Here is a 19,090-nt window from a genome sequence, read left to right on the forward strand (position 1 = left end):
TTGAATAACAGAATGATAATGTTTAATCGACCTTCCAGGGGAACTGATCCATACGTTGGACGCTCTGCAGCCTCGGGGTGCTGAGATTTATATGAACATCTTCCTCCAGAGGATCATCATCAATAAACCTCCATAAATCTACCAGAACACAGTTTCCTTCAGTATCAATGTCAGTGATGATACAGTCAATACAGCTGTAGGAGAGACATCTACTTTCATTTCTGATAAACTGTGACACACAAAAACTGTCTGTTTGAGTTCAGCAGTGTGACACACACACACACACACACACACACACACACACACACATACACACACACACACATACACACATACACACACACACACAGACACACATACACACACACACATACACACACACACACACACACACACACACACACATACACACACATACATACACGCACGCACACATGCACACGTGCACACACACACAAATCAGACATAAAACGTAATGCATTCCAACTGTTTCAGGAAATCTACAGATACACAAACACACACACTGTTGCACAAGGTCATACACCCACACAGGCCACACACACACACACTCACACACACACACACACACACACACACACACACACACACACACACACACAGGATACAGGGAGTGCCTGCAGCTCGAGGCGACATGCCTCACCTCAGCTGCAGGGTGGAGGTCTTTCAAAGAAACAACTGTGTGTGTGTGTGTGTGTGTGTGTGTGTGTGTGTGTGTGTGTGTGTGTGTGTGTGTGTGTGTGCGCGTGTGCGTCCTGATTTTTTCCCGGTTAGTTTTTCCTTTTCTATATTGAGACTCTGACTGTGTGTTCAGGCAGAAACAAAGATGGCGTCTTTACTCGCCCACCCACCTGAACCCCCGACCTGCATCCCCGACCCGAGTCAGACCCGAACACACAGCAACACGTCTCACTGGTTCATCGATCAGCTTCACCGTTTCAGAACGTTTATCCATCACTGACCGCTAGCTCACCAGGCTAATGCTAACACATTGGCTTGTACTCTCTCCTCCCGCCTCCCGGTGGGCGTTTACGTATCCGCCTGCAACACGTGACACACGCAGACTGGCCGACTCAGAGAGAGACTCAGAGACTCCAACCTGAGCCTGAAGCTTCAGGTAGAAACAGGTCTGTGTGTTGTTTGAGTTTTACAGTTAATATTTTCCTAAAAAGACTCTAAAATAGAGTTTGAGACAAGGCGGTGAAGGACATCGTTCCTCATCTTAATGATAAAATATCAGCTCTCTATTCATCTAAGTAAACAAAGTTATTTAATTAATTTAACTTGCACTTAAAGGACAACGACTGATTTCACTATAATTTGTTATTTTTATGTTATAAATGTGTATAAATGCAGGAAACACACAGTCAGATTATGTATTATGTCTGATTATTTCTTCTGTGATCATCTCGTTAGTTTGAAGCTTTCTATAAAGCATCACGTGTTGGATCACATGACAGCGTGTTGTTTTGTGTGTCGGCTTCTCCCTCATTTAATGGCCGCCAGTGATTCCAAACCCAGTTTCTGTCATCATGAGTCTGCTGGTCTGTGCAGAGGTCAGAGGTCATCCTGGTGCAGATGCAGAGAAACAATCCTGCGGCTGCTGACATCACACTTTGTTCTGCTTCTGTGGTTTTAGTTTGCTGCGAGGGGGGGGGGTCGTGACCTCTGAAGGGTGAAAGGTCACAGTGATGCAGAAAACAGCCGAGCTTTGTTTGGGGAACCTGGAATTCACAGTTTTCACCATTTAAATGCTGATAATCTTTGTAAATGAACTCTTAACAGTTTGTTGCAGGTCTGAAGTTAGTTTCACCAGTTAGATGAAGCATCAGTGCTGTTGCTATGGTTACCTGCAGTTTAATACAAGTTTTAACAGTTGACTTGGGCTGCAACTAACAATTATTTTCTTGATTAATTGATCAGTTGTTTAGTCCATAAAACGTCAGAAAATGGTGAAAAATGTCCTCAAACGTCTTGTTTTATCCACAACTCAAAGATCTTCAGTTTACTGTCACAGAGACTAAAGAAACCAGAAAATATTCACATTTAAGAAGCTGAATCAGAGAATTTGGACTTTTTTTTTCTTTAAAAAATGACTCAAAATGACAAATCAATTATCAAAATATTTGGCAAGTATTTAAAAGTTGGCAACTAATTGATTAATTGACTAATATTTGCAGCTTTACTGTTGATCTGAACTATGTTTGTATTCTCCTCTATTATTACTAAGAACCTTCTCTTATATTCACTTATTCATACAAATAGTTACATTTATTATTTATACAAGCAAACATGTTACATTGGTTGGTTTATCACTGAAGTTTAGTAGATGAGTTTATTGATTGGACAGGATGTGATTCATAAACAAAAAGAAAATCTTATTTTGCCGTCTTCTGACCTGAAACACTGATAAACGTTAGAAATAGATTCTCTGTCAATTGCAGTTAGTTGACAATACAATACACGGCCATACACAATAATCTACTATTAACTAAGAAGAGATGTTATTGTTCAACTTCATATCATCTAATTATTCTTTATACATTTTCTTGAACTGACAAATATTTGAACAACCTTTTCAACTAAATACCAAGAAAAGAAAGGAACAGTTCTGGATGTCAGATCAGGCAGAAAGTCACATGAACAAGCAGATATCGATGGTGAACGTACTGAAGTTATACAGTAAAATATATATCTGGGGACTGTAACTGATGTAAAACGGTCACAGGACTCAAACACAGGCTTGAGTCATTTAAAGGAGAGAATTACGAAGATGTTTAATGTGTAAGTTTGGGACAGATAACGAGTCTCTTCCATCATTCATTCATCTGACTTTCTGTTTTACTGCTCAGTATTTTTCACTGTAGTTATTTTCTGTTGCTGTTGTGTACGACTGTTGGGTTTTTTTATGTGATAAGATTTTTTATGATATGAAACCTGCATTTATAGACTTTTTTTGGGACATTTGGAGGCGGCGCAGCAAAACACAATATTGACACATTATCAGAATATAAACTGTATTAAACTTGTCAGCAAACAGTGATTATTTACTTGTTGAGCAACATTTGCTTTCGTTTGAAGTTGTGTTTGTGTTCATCTGGTGAATTTAAGTCATAGACTGTATAAAAATATGGACGTAGTTACAGTGACGTCACCCGAAGCTCAAAGCGAGCCGCTCCGGCCGTCGCCATCTTGGCAGTGCGTGACGCTGCCTAACTCCCAGCCAATCAAAAATGGGCAAAGAGGCGGGGCCGAATGGCTGAAACAAGCCACCTAGCGGCTGGCGGACCTGTCACTCAAAGCAGCCATGTCCTTCATTATGCAGAACTTTACGGCTTAATAAAATTTAAACGGGTGAGTTTTAAAAAAATTCACCCCCCGTACAGTTGTCATGAAAGAGGAAATTAGCTACAGAGACCAAAACCGTTGTTTGTACCAGGCTGTAAACATGTTTATTTCTGCTGTAAAGTTGGACATTTTAACATGGGGGTCTATGGGGATTGACTCGCTTTTGGAGCCTCAAGTGGCCGTTCAAGGAACTGCAGTTTTTGGCTTCATTTTACAGCCCCGGAGGTTGCTGCTTGATTTAAGTCCAACAAACTCCTGAGAAAAACATCCTGCTGCTGATGTTCAGCATGAGGTAAACATGGAGGCTGACGGGAATGTCATTAGTTTTGCAGATATTTGGTCATGAATGAAAGTACTGAACAAACTAAATTTGACTAGATGAAAAGTCGGAGGATCAAAGTTATGACAGTTCATCGTGAGGGGAACGTGAATGTGTGAACCAATCCATCCAATAGCTGTTCAGATATTCTCAGTCTTGACCACAGTGGTGGACCGACAGACATTTCCATCCATAGACACTGTAATAACTCAGTTTTGTTGTCTCCTGCAGATGGACAGCTGCTGTCGCTCCCAGCTGTAGGTCAGTGATGGCCTCGGTGATTCCTGGATGTGGAGGAGACGAAGCCCGATCCAGAGCTCATGTTGGTCGTCATGGCCTCGCTGGATGGAAGTACGCCGGTTGAGACACTGCTGGCAGCCATCCATCTGGAGAGGTCAGCACGGTTATACAACACAGCATTAGTTTTAACTCTGTACGAAGAAGATCTGTGATTTTAATTCAGTAACCATCACACACCAATGCTAACACTCTAGCGTACACAAAACTCGTGTCAGTGAAAAAGACTAATTGAACTGGTTAACTGGGAACTGGCCCGATGCCTGGTGTCTGGTAAGAACTCAGCCAGAGATGTTGACATCGAACCCAGGATGATTTATTTAGAAGCAGTTGAACCAACAGATGACTGCAGAGATACATGTGTTGTTGTTCTATTGGACCATCAGGTATAAGGGTCAGCAGATAAATCTGAGGGGTGGTGAGATGATTAATGGGAGAGGAAAGAAGAAAAAACAAAGTTCTGATACACAAATCTGTTTTCAGTTTTTGGACTTTTCCTCTAATCTTTGATTTTTGCTGAAATATTGGATCATTTGAACATTTATTGAAATGAAAGCATGTGAGAAGTTTAGAGGGAAAAATCACTATTTGGTGGAGCTGTTAACAACTCATAGACATGTGAAATGTGACCCCGACTACACACTGCTTTTTGTAAGACGTCAAAAGACAAAAAGGTTGGAAACCACTGGTTTCATCTTTAACAATGTGTTGTATTTTAAAAGCTTGTTATATTATCCATTGTGTCAAATCTTCATCTGAAAAGTAACTAAAGCTGTCAAATAAATGTAGTGAAGTAGAAAGTACAATATTTCCCTCTGAAATGTAGAAAGTAGCATCACATGGAAATACTCAAGTAAAAGTACCTCAGAACTGTACTTAAGTCCAGTAGTTGAGTAAATGTACTTAGTTACTTTTCCATCACTGACAGTTGCACTACAGAGCTTCTAACAGCTCTAACAGCTTCATGTCCAGATTCATCTTTTACATATAAAACTTCATGTTTACACATAGTCAAACAAATATAGACCCTAGTCCTGAGTAGCAGCTTTAATGAGTAGGTTAGCTGACATCGCTAACATTCAGCATCGGAGTGGTGAGCGGAGAGAGGAGAACATCATGATCAACGTCATTTCTATCACAGTTATGTTTAAAGGTAGATATTTTTGAGTCATGTCAAGGTTTTCAAAGTCTGCAGCCTGTCTTGTGGTTATATTGTGCTGCTCTGTGTGCAATGACACACTGATGGCCTCTTGACTTATCGACACTCAGAGGGAAACTAGAAATCAGCTGTCCTGATGTTCATACTAGTAGTTCAAAGTAGTTACAGCAGCAGAAGAAGACACGTTTAGTTTAAAGTAGAAACATCATCACATAACAACCTGCTTCCAACCAGCTGAGGTGTTCTTCTCCGTCCTCACTGCAGGTACCTGGACACCTTCCGCCGAGCCAGTCTTCTATTGGCTAGAGACTTTACACACCTGGATCATGACGCCTTGGTCAGCCTGGGTATAACCGCCACAGGACACAGGAAGAGAATCCTACGATTGGTCAGTTACATTCAGAGGACTGAAGGTCAAAGAGCCAATCAGAAAGCAACGACTGATCCCCCACGTGACCGCTGTCAGTCAGTGACGGACATCCCTTTATCAAAGCGAGGTCACAGCGCTGCATCGGTCAGTTCTTCCACAGGACCCGTTCACTTCGAGGCTCTCAGGAACAGCTCGGCACCGAACCTCGCCGCCATGCTGACGAACTCTGAATCCAACAGGACTGTGATGAAGCCGGTTCCCAAACCAAGAACTGTCTTCAACCGCCGCCGGACTGCACCCGTCCACTTCTGCCCAACCCCGGACCCTGCGCCGCCGCCGCCCAGGAGGCTCTCCCAGGAATCCATCTGTTTCACTGTTATAGAGGGCCTGAACTCAGTGGACACGCCCACGCCTGCCAACAGGTTAACCTCTGACCTCAACGAGAAGTCGGCCCACCGCAGAGCGAGCCAGGAGAGGCCGAGGCCGAGTCGCAGCTTGTCTTTATCAGACACTGGGTTGTTGCCGCCTGTTCCCCCGAGGCTGAACCGCGGGGTCTCTTCTGCCACGTTCCAGGGGTCCCCACCCTCTTCGTCTTCTTCTTCACCTGTACGGACAGACCAGAACCAGACACTTCCTGTGTCTTCACTAACTTCCTCTCCTAGTAGTCTTGACAACAGGAGGTTCTCTGGTTCCTCACCATCCGGTTCACCCAGGGGCGGTGGGATGGAGATGGTCTCTAATGAGATCTACTGGGGCACTTTACCTGGTTCTACTGCCCCCAGTGGAGGGAGGAGTTACTGCAGCCAGCAGTCAGCTCCTCCGACTCCTCCAAGACAAACTCCTCACAGGAACCTCGAGAGGAACAGGTCGGTCTCTCTGAATGGACTTCAGACCAGGGTCCAAACTCAAATTTTGTTTTTTAGATGTACTGGGTAAAGTTTTCTGTGATACCCCCATGTTATCAGCCTGAATAAGATCTACATACTGACACATTCTACCTCTATCCTGATTAATTCTCAACATCTTTATACAGTTTCTCCATCTAACTCTATCTCTTTATATACAGCACCAGTCAAAAGTTTGGACATAACTTCCTGTTCTCTCGAATGAGACAGTGTGTCCAAACTTTTGACTGGCACTGTATATCTGTCTATCTCTCTCAGTCTCTCTCTATCTCTGCCTATCTGTGTCTATATGTCTATCTCTGTCCATCCATCCATCCATCCATTAATCGATCAATCCATCCATCGATCCATCCATAATTCATCAGGACAACCACACTTGAGATCTTAGAAGCGTACTGTATCTCTGATTCAAATCACACTGTTGGTTTATGACAAGTGACTTTTAATAAATTGACCCTTTGTTAATTAATTAACTCGCCTGATGATAACAGTTTCATAATAATCAACAGCAGCTACACTCCAGAAAATCAAAAACAGTCACGGCAGATTAAATCCATCCATTCATATATCCCTTTCACTTATCCGGGTGCAGGTTGCGGTTTTGGAGTTTGACCCATACTACGAACTAAAAGTTTTGATATCTATTTAATCATGGTCTTATTACTGACAATAATTGATAACTTCTTGATGTGCTTGTGTGTGTTTTCAGTGGCAGCACTTTAAGTAACAACTCTTCAGGTTCAGCCAGAGGTGAGTTCAGCCATGACTGACTACAAATGCACATATTAACAGAGAGCTGTAATGATTAGTCGATCAGTTGATTTGCAGAAAATTAATGAATGCATCTATTTTGGTAATCAAATAATTGTTATAGGTATTCTGAAAGAAAAAAATACCAAATATTCACTGGTTCCATCTTTTTAAATGTGAGGATTTTGTGCTTTTCTTTGTTTTATATGATACCAAATTGAATATTTTTTTGTATTTGGACTGCTGGTTGAATAAAAGCAGCAATGTGAATCAATCTTGGATGGTTTAAAATTATAAAGGGCATTTTTCACTATTTTCAAACATTGTAAAGACATAACAATTAGTCAATCAAACGATAATGAAAGTAATCATTAATATTAAGACCTAAAATGTAACTTTAGGCATTAAAATGACTAAAAACGATTAGACCGATGTTACATATTTTGTTAAGGTATGTACTGACATTATCCCAAATGTTTCTGACGATGTTCAAACCAACAGAAATCCATAATTTTAATCAAGTTAATGGTCTGTTTCATTGTGTCGCCTGTCAGCCATCATATCACCTTTCCACATGCGTCAGTGTTGTGGTTGTCTGCCAGAAGCTGCTATAGATTGACTTTTTATTCAGTTTTTATTCATTTTAACAATACACTTTTGAGATCTTGGTTGTTTTAAATTAAACGGATGAAGGATTTTAGTCATCGGACATCTGGATCTTAATAGAGAATAGTCCGGTGTCCACTGAATAGTGTAAAAGAAACACTGATTTTTAACATGAAACTGGTTTATTCAGTGTTTTTACCAGTATTAATCACTGGGTCTGTTTGTTTTGGAGAGGAAGAGACCTCTGTTACCGGTGAAAATCTCCTGAATGATGAACATTGAAGAAGCTGGTTGTTTAGCTACTTACAAACATCATCAAACTCCGTCTTTTGTTATTGTTTTGATTGAGAGACCTCTACCGGCAGACAATTGTATATTTTGAGTTTAACACTGTATTCACTGAAAATGTCACCTGCATATACTATGATTATGTTAAAAGTGCAGGTGAATAATTTTCCTCTGTTTTTCTTTTAGCATCTATGCTAGTATCTGAGAGTTTATGGTACCGTATGATTAAAAACTAAAGATTAAAGCTGTGGATTAATACCACGGTGTCTGAGTTTAGGGTTACATTATCATCAGTGCTGCAGTTAAATCTCAGTGTTTTCTGCTAACAGCTTCGACAGACGACCCTGAGGAGGAGATCAGCCCATACTGTGAAACTGTTTTCCAAACCAGAAGGAATCCACAGATCTGTGAGGTGAGACGGCAGTTTTTTAACGAATCTACTCTGTGATCACAAGAACTTTCTCATTCATGTTAATATTTTATCTTTCGTGTACATCTAGAGTGAAAGAAGCCGACTGGAGGGAAGAGAAACAAAGAGGGAGGAGGAAAGACACTTAGAGGATCATGGGTAAGACACCAGTTACACTGAAGATTATTTTATTACTTTATGGACAAAATATCAAACATGGTGGTTCAGTTAAAGAGTACAGAGAGTTCAATCAAAGTGTCGAGACGCTACAAGAATGAACTGCAAAGTATTAAAGATAGACTAGTTTAGTGCATGTGAAAAGAAGATCCACACATATATAAAACTGTATCATCTGCATACCATCCGATCTGGAGTGCCCCAAGGTTCTGTGCTCAGCCCACTTTTAGTGTCTATTTATATAAATGATTTAGGTGTTGAAGGACATTTAGAAATAAAGTTGTTTTTGTATATTCAGGTGTCACAAGCTCTCCTGGACGAAGCGTTTGTCTCAGGCCCTTCACTCTGGAGACTCTCAGGGTTACAGCACCGTCGGTGAAGCTCCACCCGCCCTGCGTAGCCTCACCCTGCCCCCCCACAGCTTCCCTTTAGAGACCGACGAGGACCTGATCATCTCCCCCTACGCCAGCTACACCTCCCTGACCGAGAGAGCCCCGCCCATCATCAGTGGCTGGCTGGACAAGCTGTCACCGCAGGGGTGCGTTTGATTTATACAGTTGGTTAGACCAGTGAGAACTAAACTACATGGGTGCGTTTGATTTACACAGCTAGTTAGACCGGGGAGTAGTAAACTTGAGCACATTCTTGTGGTTTTTAAGGAAGATGATGAGTTTCCATTCACCTTTGAAGAGTTTCCAGATGTATTTAAGGGTTTTTGAAGTTTTTTAAGGGAGCTGTAGGACCTTTGTGCTCCCAGTGATCCTTGAAGAGTTTCCAGAGGTTTTTAGGGAGGTTGTAGTCCTGTTGTCTGATGAGATTTTACCTCCTTCAGCCTGAACAGATCAAACAATCAGCTGTTTAACATGAAGCAGAGTTTATGTGTGTTCATGTTTATGTTTCAGGGGTCAGAGGTCAGCGCTGACTGTTCTGCTGCGTCTCCTCCTCTCCGCTCCTCCCTGCGTCTCCTCCCTCCTGTGGAGCTGCCTCGTCACCTTCCTCTCCTCCTCCTCCTCCTCCTCCTCATCCTCCTCCTCCTCCTCCTCCTCTTCTTCTTCATCCTCTGACTCTTTACACTACACTCGGTGTGTGTTTGTCTTTTCTTCTTCTTTGTTTTCCTTATTTTCCTCCTCTGTTTATCCAAAAACTTTCTCAGTAAATCAGTGATATATCTGATATATTTGTCATGAATCACCTGTGTCTGTTTTGTTCTGCTGCTGTTCTTTAAAGTTGACCTCTCAGATTTTGTAGCTTTGTAGTTTTTCATCTTGTCAGAGTAGAAAAACACATCACAGAGCAGCTACACTGATCTGGTTCTGCTGGATCAACCAATAAACAGCTAGCTGGGACATGTCTTTGACCAATCAGATAGCTTGATTATTGTAAATGTGATCATTTGACTCTCTGGATCTGATATGTGTGTTTTTATTTTGCAGGAACTATGTTTTCCAGAAGCGCTACGTGAAGTTTGATGGTAAAAACTTGATGTACTTCGGCAGCGAGAAGGTATGAAGATCATTCTTATTTATCACGTTCACACAGATGTTAACAGACCTTCCTCCTCATCCTGCAGGTTTTATTCACTGGTGAAAAATGGCAAACATTTCATTGCAGTTCTCGTTTTCAAAGTTACTTTTTATTTAGTTTTAATCTCGTGTCATCCTGAGAAAAGTGTCGTCTAATATTTGACATCATAGTTTTCGTTGACTGAATGAAATTTAACATCAAACATCATCATCAACGTCGTTGCCTCACACCTGCTCTGTGTTTCAGGACATCTACCCTAAAGGAGTCGTCCCATTGGCTGCCATCCAGATGGCCCGCCCAGCCAAAGACAACAAATTTGAAATCGTGACGAGTCACAGGATCTTTGTTTTCAGGGCTGATAATGAAGGTAAACACACACACATACACACAAACACACACACACACACACACACACAAGCAGCTTCCAGGTTCTCACAGCTTGTTGCTGCTTTTCTTGGTCTGACGTGATTATAAATTGAATATTTTGGTTTTGTTTCTCAGACGAAACAAGACATTGAATGAAATCTGCTTGTGCTGATTTTTCACTGTTTTATAGAACAAATGATTAATTGTTATTAATTAATACATTTTCTATGTTACTGAGGGTTAGATGAGAAGCTAAGTGCTCCGGGTTGTGATTTCTGCAGCCGTTGGGTGGCAGCTGTCACTCAAACTAACTTGTTTTTGGGCGACTGACGTTACGACCTGCTGTGTGGTTTTTCTTGGGAGGAAAGTTGCCAAAAATGTCAGATTTCCACACAGAGATAAAAGTGCATCCTGGTTTTAGTTCAATTATAAAATCCTAACTTTTCCTTCTGATTTTGTGCCTCAAACATTAATTTGTTTTGTTTTTCTCGCTGTTCCTTCAGTCGGACGTTGTTCTCTTCTCTGTGCAGAATGATGTTTGTTTTCATGTTCATCTGCTGAAAGTAGAAAGTTTCTCTGGGCTCCTTGAAAATCTGAGTAAAAGGAGCAGACCTGCGTTGTGACATCACAACTAATTTGTGATGTCACAACGCAGCAACTTACACGTGTAAGCCTGCACCGTCACGGGCGTAACCACGACCAGAAGCGTTTACGCTACGCTGTCTAGACTCAGCGTAATGTGGAGAGGACTTTACAATGAAGGAGGAGACATCTGATGTCCAACAGTTAAACTTTTGGAAATAAAAATACTTACATATTCATAGATTCTGGATTTTTAATGAAGGAGAAGGAGGAGATGTAATTTTAACCATTTCTAAATAGGTAATATAACTTTCTTTGTGGAAAAACCATATTAGACACAATTAATTATTCAAAGCAGATTATTTTAATATGTCTAAAAACATGTCTGGAGGATATTTTTTATTCAGGAGTCATAAACCTGAGCTACATACATGTGAAAACCAACAGACATCAGTGTGTGTGTGTGTGTGTGATCTGCTCTAACACTCAGTACAGTAGCTGCTCTATGTGGCAGCATGGAGCTCAGCAGGTCATGTGACTCGGCTCCAGCTGGGACAGACAAAAGGCTGACCCAGTAACCTGCTGCATTCACACTGCAGCCTCTCTGCAGATAACAGACACAGACTTTAATTCTGCTGCTGAGACAGGAAGTAGCAGAAGAAGAAGAAGACACAGAGACAGACGAGGACGGCTCTCGTCTGTCTCGGCTGCTCTGAAAGTGTTTGTGGGTAAAGGAACTAAATTCAGTCCCTGGTTCCTTCAGACAAAATGCAGCTAAACTTCGTTCTGTAGATAAAATACAGAAACTTTTTCATATTTACGGTTCTGTAACTAGAAATAAGATGTATGCAGCAGAAATGTGATTAATCTGTCTGTAACTTATAACATAAAATATATGATGATATGATGACTCGACTTTCTGCAACAGCTTTTTGTGCATAAATTTACTGATTCGGACAACAATGATAAACTTCTTTTTAATAACAGGTTTTTAATGTTTTGTGCACGTACAGATTCATGTAGATGAACCAAGACATGTTAACATATTTTCTATTTGATATTTATATACATAGTGATATGATACATATTTAGAATGAATCTTCCTTTATTTAATATTAAATTGTAGCCTTTTTGCACAGATGTAGACATATAAAGTGTGTTCTGTTAGGTGTTTGTAGATGTCTCGATCATGTGAACGTGTGTTTGGTCTCATGACTCTCAGGTTGAACACAGTTTGCCGAAACATTGATCTTCATTTGCTGAAATAGATGCGTCTTTTGCAACTTTTCATTCTCTGTGTGTGTGTCAGTGCTGAGGCGGCGCTGGGTCTCCACGCTGCAGGAACACGTCAGAGATCAGCTGGTGTTCGGTCGGCGGCGTTTCGGTCCCGGATCTCACTGTCAGAAACACGGAGTCCTCGAGCTGAAAGGAACCAAATCCAAAGTGTACGCTGCCATCAACACGGAGCAGATCTGGCTCTACAAGAGCGAACAGGTGAGAGCAACAGAGACGTGATGTCGCGGCACCTGCAGGCTGATTGCTGCTGGTTGTTAACAAGCTGTTCTCACTGCAGCTGCATGTTGAAGCGGCTCAGAAACAAACTGCACAAACTAGTTTATACACTTCAGTTCAGCTGTGAGGTTCAACTTTACTGCTCAGATCAGAGTTCAGGATGCATTCAAGTACTGTTATATTTTGATGCACTTGTACTTAGAGGACGAGTTCCCAGTGTTCCCAGTGTGTTAAACCAGCAGTCAGGTGTCTGTAATCATTCCTCCTGTTCATACTGGATATTAAAGATCCTTCAAATGTGTTTTCAATGGAAGTGATGGAGGCTAAAATCCACAGTGTGTCCACACAGTCATTTAAAAGTCTGTGTGAAGCTTCTATTCAGCTTCAGCAGTCTGAGTTAGTCATATCAAGTGGATATCTGACACATTTACAGTCTTTTTAGCATCAAATTCCCTCTTTGTGTTTCCTCGGACAGTGTTTCCCTGTTGAGCTGCAGGTGGAAGTATAGTAACAAAAAGAGGGACTTTGGCACTAAAAAGACTGTAATGTTGAAAGATATCTACTTGATTTGACTCATTTGGACGCTGAAGCTTCATATTAGCTTCAGATAAACTTTGAAATACATTTTTGTACAGAAGGAGGACTGTGGATTTTGTCCTCCATCACTTCCATTGTAAGGTCATTATGAAGGGATCTTCTAATGGTCAGTATGAACAGGAGGAATGATTACAGCAAGAAACACAGGTTTCATGCTCATTTGGGCTCCTGATTGTTGGTTTAAGACACACTTGAAGAACAGTGAACTCGTCCTTTAACTAGAATGTTTCCATTTTGGAGGTTTTTTACTTTTCCTTCACTACGTTTATATTTCCTGCTGTGCTTTTATCTGACAGCTGGAGTTACTCTTTACTTCACCTTCAACTTCAGAGGAGTTCGGTTAACTCATAAACCACATCAACACAGTGATGACAAATCTAATGCCAAAAACATAAAAGCAATAATGAATAAGAAATAAAAAATGTGATGATAAAATATAAACTATATTTATATATATATATTGATATATATACAAACCAAAATGTGTTTATAGCAGCGAGATTCAAAACCCGTCGAGTCCTGAACTGATATCAGATATCTGGTCAGATTCGTTATCTTGATGAATATTTTCTTATTGTTTTACATAAAGTTGGCAAAGCTGTTGTACAACATGATTTGAGAAGTTTTGTAATAACATGTTTAGATTTCTCACACCAAGAATTAAAAAATGATCATATAAAACATACTGAAGGATCAACGGCAGTGAAATTCAGATGCAGACAATTTCAAGATAAAGCAGAAACGAAACCTAAACTCTTGTTTTATCTGTTCTGTTTATCTGTGATGTTTTTTTCCTCGTCAGAGTTGCAGAAACATCAGAGAAGAATCTCACAGAGTGAAACCTGTGAACTCGCTTCATGTGTCGTTTCTGTGTTTGCAGTGTTTTCGTAACGGAATCGGCATCACGTTGATCGAAGCTCGCGGAGCAACGATCAGAGATGGAAAACACAAGAGCTTCGACCTCATCACTCCGTACAAAACCTTCAGGTATCAACATCATCATCTCTAAATACCTTCATCAATACAACTCTGCAGGACACACATTGTTCTTGTCTCATGAGTTTGTTTCCACATGGACTCATGTTGAAAGAACATGCTGCTCTCTGATTGGCTGTTTGATCTGAAACAGAACGATTAAAGATGTTTACCAATAAAGAAACAGAGAAAATTTAACAACTAGAAATCAGAAATGTTCCTTCTTCCTGTAACAGAACCTTTAAAACCTAAAACAGAAAAGAATCTGTTTCATCTAAAAACAGAGACGTTTCATGTCCAGATCTTCAGTTTTCATCTCTCTACATGAAACCGTGAACAATGAAAATGTTTGGTCCTCTCTGCCAGGCTGTGCCATTTGGTCCCAAAAACCAGGTCATTGAATCAGAAAAAGCTCCTTACAGCTAATTCCCTGCAGCTCTGCAACGTTCTGACTCACAGTTCTGCTGCAAAATGAGTTCAAACTGTTGATTTTTACAAGAAACAGAAGAAGCAGAGGTTCAGGGCTCGGAAGGCTCCGTTTGTACTGAAACAAGAAGGATTCTGGTTTGCTTTTCTATTTCAATGTGAATACTGAAAACTTAAATGAACAGATTTTTAGAAAAGAGGATTTCCGTCTTTAAAATGCCGTTGCCGTGGCGACCTTCCATCAAGCCTTACTGCAGGCCTCTGTTCCGCCTCCTCAGCTTCACGGCCGACTCGGACCGGGAGAAGCGGGACTGGATGGAGGCGCTGCAGGAGTCCATCGCCGAGACGCTGTCGGACTACGAGGTGGCCGAGAAGATCTGGTCCAACCGCTCCAACAGGATGTGTGCTGACTGCAAGGCCCTGAACCCCGACTGGGCCTCCATCAACCTGTGTGTGGTCATCTGCAAGAACTGTGCAGGTACGAGCTTCACCTGAGAGGAACAGGACTTTAAATTAGACAAGATTATTAGTCCCAGTGGGAAACTGCACATAAACAATCTATTCTATCTATTTTCATATCGTCAAATTAGTTTTTACTTTGTCTGATGTTGTTTAAAATCTAGAAATGTCCTCACAAACTCTTGGAAACACAACCGGGACCTTCTAACACCTTAGTAATCTCCCAGAACGCCACGACAACCACCAAGCAACCACCAAGCAACCATGACATTAGACTGAATTAGACTGGGCAGCACAACACAACAACCAGCTAGCACCGCTAACACTTCAAACACCCTGTTAGCCAACCAAAACATGTAACCCGGCAACAACAAAGTAACATCTTATTAACACCTTAGCAACCACTCAAAGCACTCTGGCAACCATCGAGGAACAATTAGATTGGATTAAATTAACCTAAATAAATCAAACTGATGTTTATTTAAATTGATTAGTGAGCTTGTTGGTCAACAACAACACACTGACAACCTCCCAAACCACCATTATTTCAACAGTTATGTTTTGATTAACCCAATGATTGTTTGGTCTATAAAAGGCCTGAAAACAGTGAAAAATGTCCGTCAGTTTCTTCAAGCCCATGGTGATGTCATCAAATAGCCTGTTCTGTTCAACCAACCGTCCAAAATCCATCAAACAAGACCAAGAACAGCAGCAAATCCTCACAAATGACGGGAAACGTTGAGCGTTTTCTACTCTACGACTAACAAGGCTGGTAAAGCAGGCAGCAAGTTTACAAGTTTACTTCATATCATTTGGAGCTACATAATGTAATTAATGTAGATTCATTGCTTGAAATTGCACCACTGAAGTAAAATATGAAGTGTGACCGGTCCTCCGTCTGCCACCTGGTGGTCCTGGTCTTGCAGAAGGACTCAGCTTAAAGTCTAGTTTTACAGTCTGAACTGTTTTAGTTCATATTGACCTCATTGTGTTTTTATCACACAAACCTGAGGTAAGGTTGTGTTATTTCATCACCAGGAGTACTGTAAGGCTGCAACCAACAACTGTTTTCATGATCAATAGGTCTGACTGATGTTTGTCTTAATAATCGATTGATTGTTCAGTGTATTAAATGTCAGAAAATAGTAGAAAGTGAAGTGGATATATTCAGATTATTTGATTTTTCTAACTGACAGTCAAAAACACTGGTGCAAATGAACTTACTTAAAGGATTAATCACCTATCAAAAATATTGACAATTAATTTTCTGTCAGTCTAAAGAACGTTAGTGTGCACACAGTGTAATTATTTCAGCTCTAATCTACTATAAAGTGGAGTCGGGGTCAATAGTTGCCTAACAACAAACTTTTGCCCCAAAGGAGGTTAATCCAGCCATGACTTCTACTACCGATCAATTACCAAAATAGCTGGTTGTTACTGTTCTGTCAATTAATTGACTAATCATTTATTTAAAGCACTCTTCAAGTAAAAAAGCAAAGTAAAAAAAACAGTAACAGGACATTAAACACAGGTGCATGAGGTGGAAACAATAATTACTGTACAACATATTAATTTATATATATATTAACCTCAGTCTCAGTGAAGGAAATAAAACACACACATACATGCAGAAGTTTGAGACATAAAAAGAAAAACGGTACACGAGCTGTTAGGAAACAACTTACTGCTTTAATGCTTTCAGACACTTTGGTAACCTGTGAAGACATGAATCACTGCAGGTGAAACTGTCACCGTACTGGTTCAACTGCATTTTGGGAGTGTGTGTGTGTGTGTGTGTGTGTGTGTGTGTGTGTGTGTGTGTGTGTGTGTCAGTCAGTCAGTCAGTCTGCATGTTGTTGCGTCACGTTCAGGAGTCGAATCATTTCATGAACAAAAGCTGCTGAGAACTTTTTCCTGATGAATGTAGCTGGTGAAGGGGGGGGGGGGACTGACCTTGTTGCTAAGGATGACATCATGTTTCATGAATGAGCAGGGTTACAGGGTCTGCTGTGATTGGCTGAGGGAGCCGGGTTGTCATGGGAAATTAGTACAAATACTGCAACCAGTAAAGTTCAGTTTAAAGGTTTATGTGAACTTTAAAAATTCAAAAAGTCAAACCTGTAAAAATAAAATAATAAGTTTATTTAATATGTTGTTGTTCAGGTGTAAGTAGGCCAAACACAATCTGTATTTAATGGTATTAAAGTCCACACCAAGTGTGTGTGTGTGTGTGTGTGTGTGTGTGTGTGTGTGTGTGTGTGTGTGTGTGTGTGTTCACCACGTGTCTGGTATCAATAATTATATTGACCTCAACTCTGCTCAACAATAATCCATCAAAGTGATTACAACTCCTTACAGTCCCAAATTCCTCAATACAATAGAGTTAAAAAGTTCAATATGTTATCTTTATTATGTTATTATTATTATTATTATTATTATTATTATTATTATTATTATTATTATTATTATTGTTCAGTAGTAGTAGTATTTATTTAGTATATTTACTATGCATTTTTAAATTCAAATGTTATTTGTTTATATATGTTTCTCATTATTATCATTATTATTACCCTCCATGTTGGAAGTTAAGTCTCAAGACTATAAAAAAAACAAAAATGCTAAATGAAAATTACAAAAAATAAAGTTAAAAGGGAAATTAAAACAAAATACTTTTAAAAAATATGATTATAATGTAACAATAATTACAACAATAATTATGCGCGAGTATACAGTGATTTATAATTTAATAAAAATCAAACTTGTAATCGTTCGTCCTGCTTCTGTGTGATTTCAGCAACATGAACATTGAATATAAAGTGATATTGATTTCCTATATTATTGATATAATATTACGTGTATGTGTGTGTGTGTGTGTGTGTGTGTGTGTGTGTGTGTGTGTGTGTGTGTGTGTGTGTGTGCAGGGCAGCACAGAGGTCTGGGGACGATGGTTTCTAAAGTTCAGAGTCTGAAACTGGACACGAGTGTCTGGAGCAACGAGATCGTCCAGGTGAGACCAGGAACACCCGAAACACCTGAAACACCCGAAACACCTGAAACACCCGAAACACCCGAAACACCTGAAACACCTGTCCTCTCTGCAGCCTGGTCAGCCAGTATTCATAGAACCGAAGGTTACATTGTAACCCGGGTTCTCTGAGAGCAGAGACTGTCTCTTCACTCTACATATCCCATACGTACAGGGACTGGCCGCCACGGGGGCAGCTGACATGGATTACTCTTTAAGACACATCACCTGTGGTGGCCCAGCACTGATTAGCAACCAGTGGTCATACAAACACCACACATGTGTGGCCTCTCCGGTTAACCTTGATTGGAACACGTTTCAGAGCGGCTCCTAGCTGGAGAGATACTCTCCACTCAGAGAACCTGGGTTACAATATAACCTTCCGTTCTCTATCGTGTTGAGACTAACTCTCCACCCTACATATTACATATGTACAGGGACTCTGTAAGACACACTGAAAGGAAACCAAGTAAACCTAGCTGCTCCTGCAGGATCCTGAAACGGCAGTTGAGTTCGAATGAGATGTCACCACCACCAGAATCACCAATGTGCTCAAACAAAGAAACTATTAACAAATAACGCTGAGGCCAGCCATAATGGGTGGAAGGCCACCTAGCCTGCCAGGTTGCAAGAGTAGCTCTGAACGAAAAAGACATCACTCCAAGCCGCCGTGGTCCTTGAGGCATGGTATGTCAGGCCATGTCCAACTGCACTGAGTCCAGCACACGGTCAGTGAATGGGGTGCCTGCCACCACATTCATGCAGTAGAACCTAATAAAGGTGGACGGAGTTGACCAAGAAGCAGCCATACAAATCTCAGATAGAGGGTCAACTCGCCATAAGGCCCATGAGGCTCACTCAACAATGATTCACTGTCCTGAGGAAAGAATGCAGCTCAATAGACTGTCTGGAGTGCAATTCGGACCACAACATAGGGTCAAATGCAGGGTTCAGGTACAGCACCACCGCAGCATCGCC

The 19,090-nt window shown here is 40.8% G+C and overlaps 1 protein-coding gene across 1 annotated transcript in view; it reads left to right on the plus strand.

Annotated features, from left to right (window-relative positions):
- The window catches only part of arap3 (ArfGAP with RhoGAP domain, ankyrin repeat and PH domain 3), a 56,524-nt gene that overhangs the window by 12,177 nt on the left and 25,257 nt on the right, over window positions 1–19,090 (plus strand). The window contains exons 2-13 of the mRNA XM_067598253.1: window positions 3,917–4,079; window positions 5,406–6,377; window positions 7,126–7,166; window positions 8,390–8,472; window positions 8,561–8,628; window positions 8,945–9,184; window positions 10,080–10,149; window positions 10,417–10,537; window positions 12,428–12,612; window positions 14,108–14,214; window positions 14,907–15,106; window positions 18,009–18,094. Of these exons, the coding sequence (XP_067454354.1) occupies window positions 4,006–4,079; window positions 5,406–6,377; window positions 7,126–7,166; window positions 8,390–8,472; window positions 8,561–8,628; window positions 8,945–9,184; window positions 10,080–10,149; window positions 10,417–10,537; window positions 12,428–12,612; window positions 14,108–14,214; window positions 14,907–15,106; window positions 18,009–18,094 (2,247 nt within the window). The 5' untranslated portion in view covers window positions 3,917–4,005. The remainder of the gene's footprint in view (window positions 1–3,916; window positions 4,080–5,405; window positions 6,378–7,125; window positions 7,167–8,389; window positions 8,473–8,560; window positions 8,629–8,944; window positions 9,185–10,079; window positions 10,150–10,416; window positions 10,538–12,427; window positions 12,613–14,107; window positions 14,215–14,906; window positions 15,107–18,008; window positions 18,095–19,090) is intronic.

The sequence above is a fragment of the Thunnus thynnus genome, chromosome 9 (genome assembly GCF_963924715.1).
Source record: "Thunnus thynnus chromosome 9, fThuThy2.1, whole genome shotgun sequence".
In the NCBI taxonomy this organism is placed as follows: domain Eukaryota; kingdom Metazoa; phylum Chordata; class Actinopteri; order Scombriformes; family Scombridae; genus Thunnus; species Thunnus thynnus.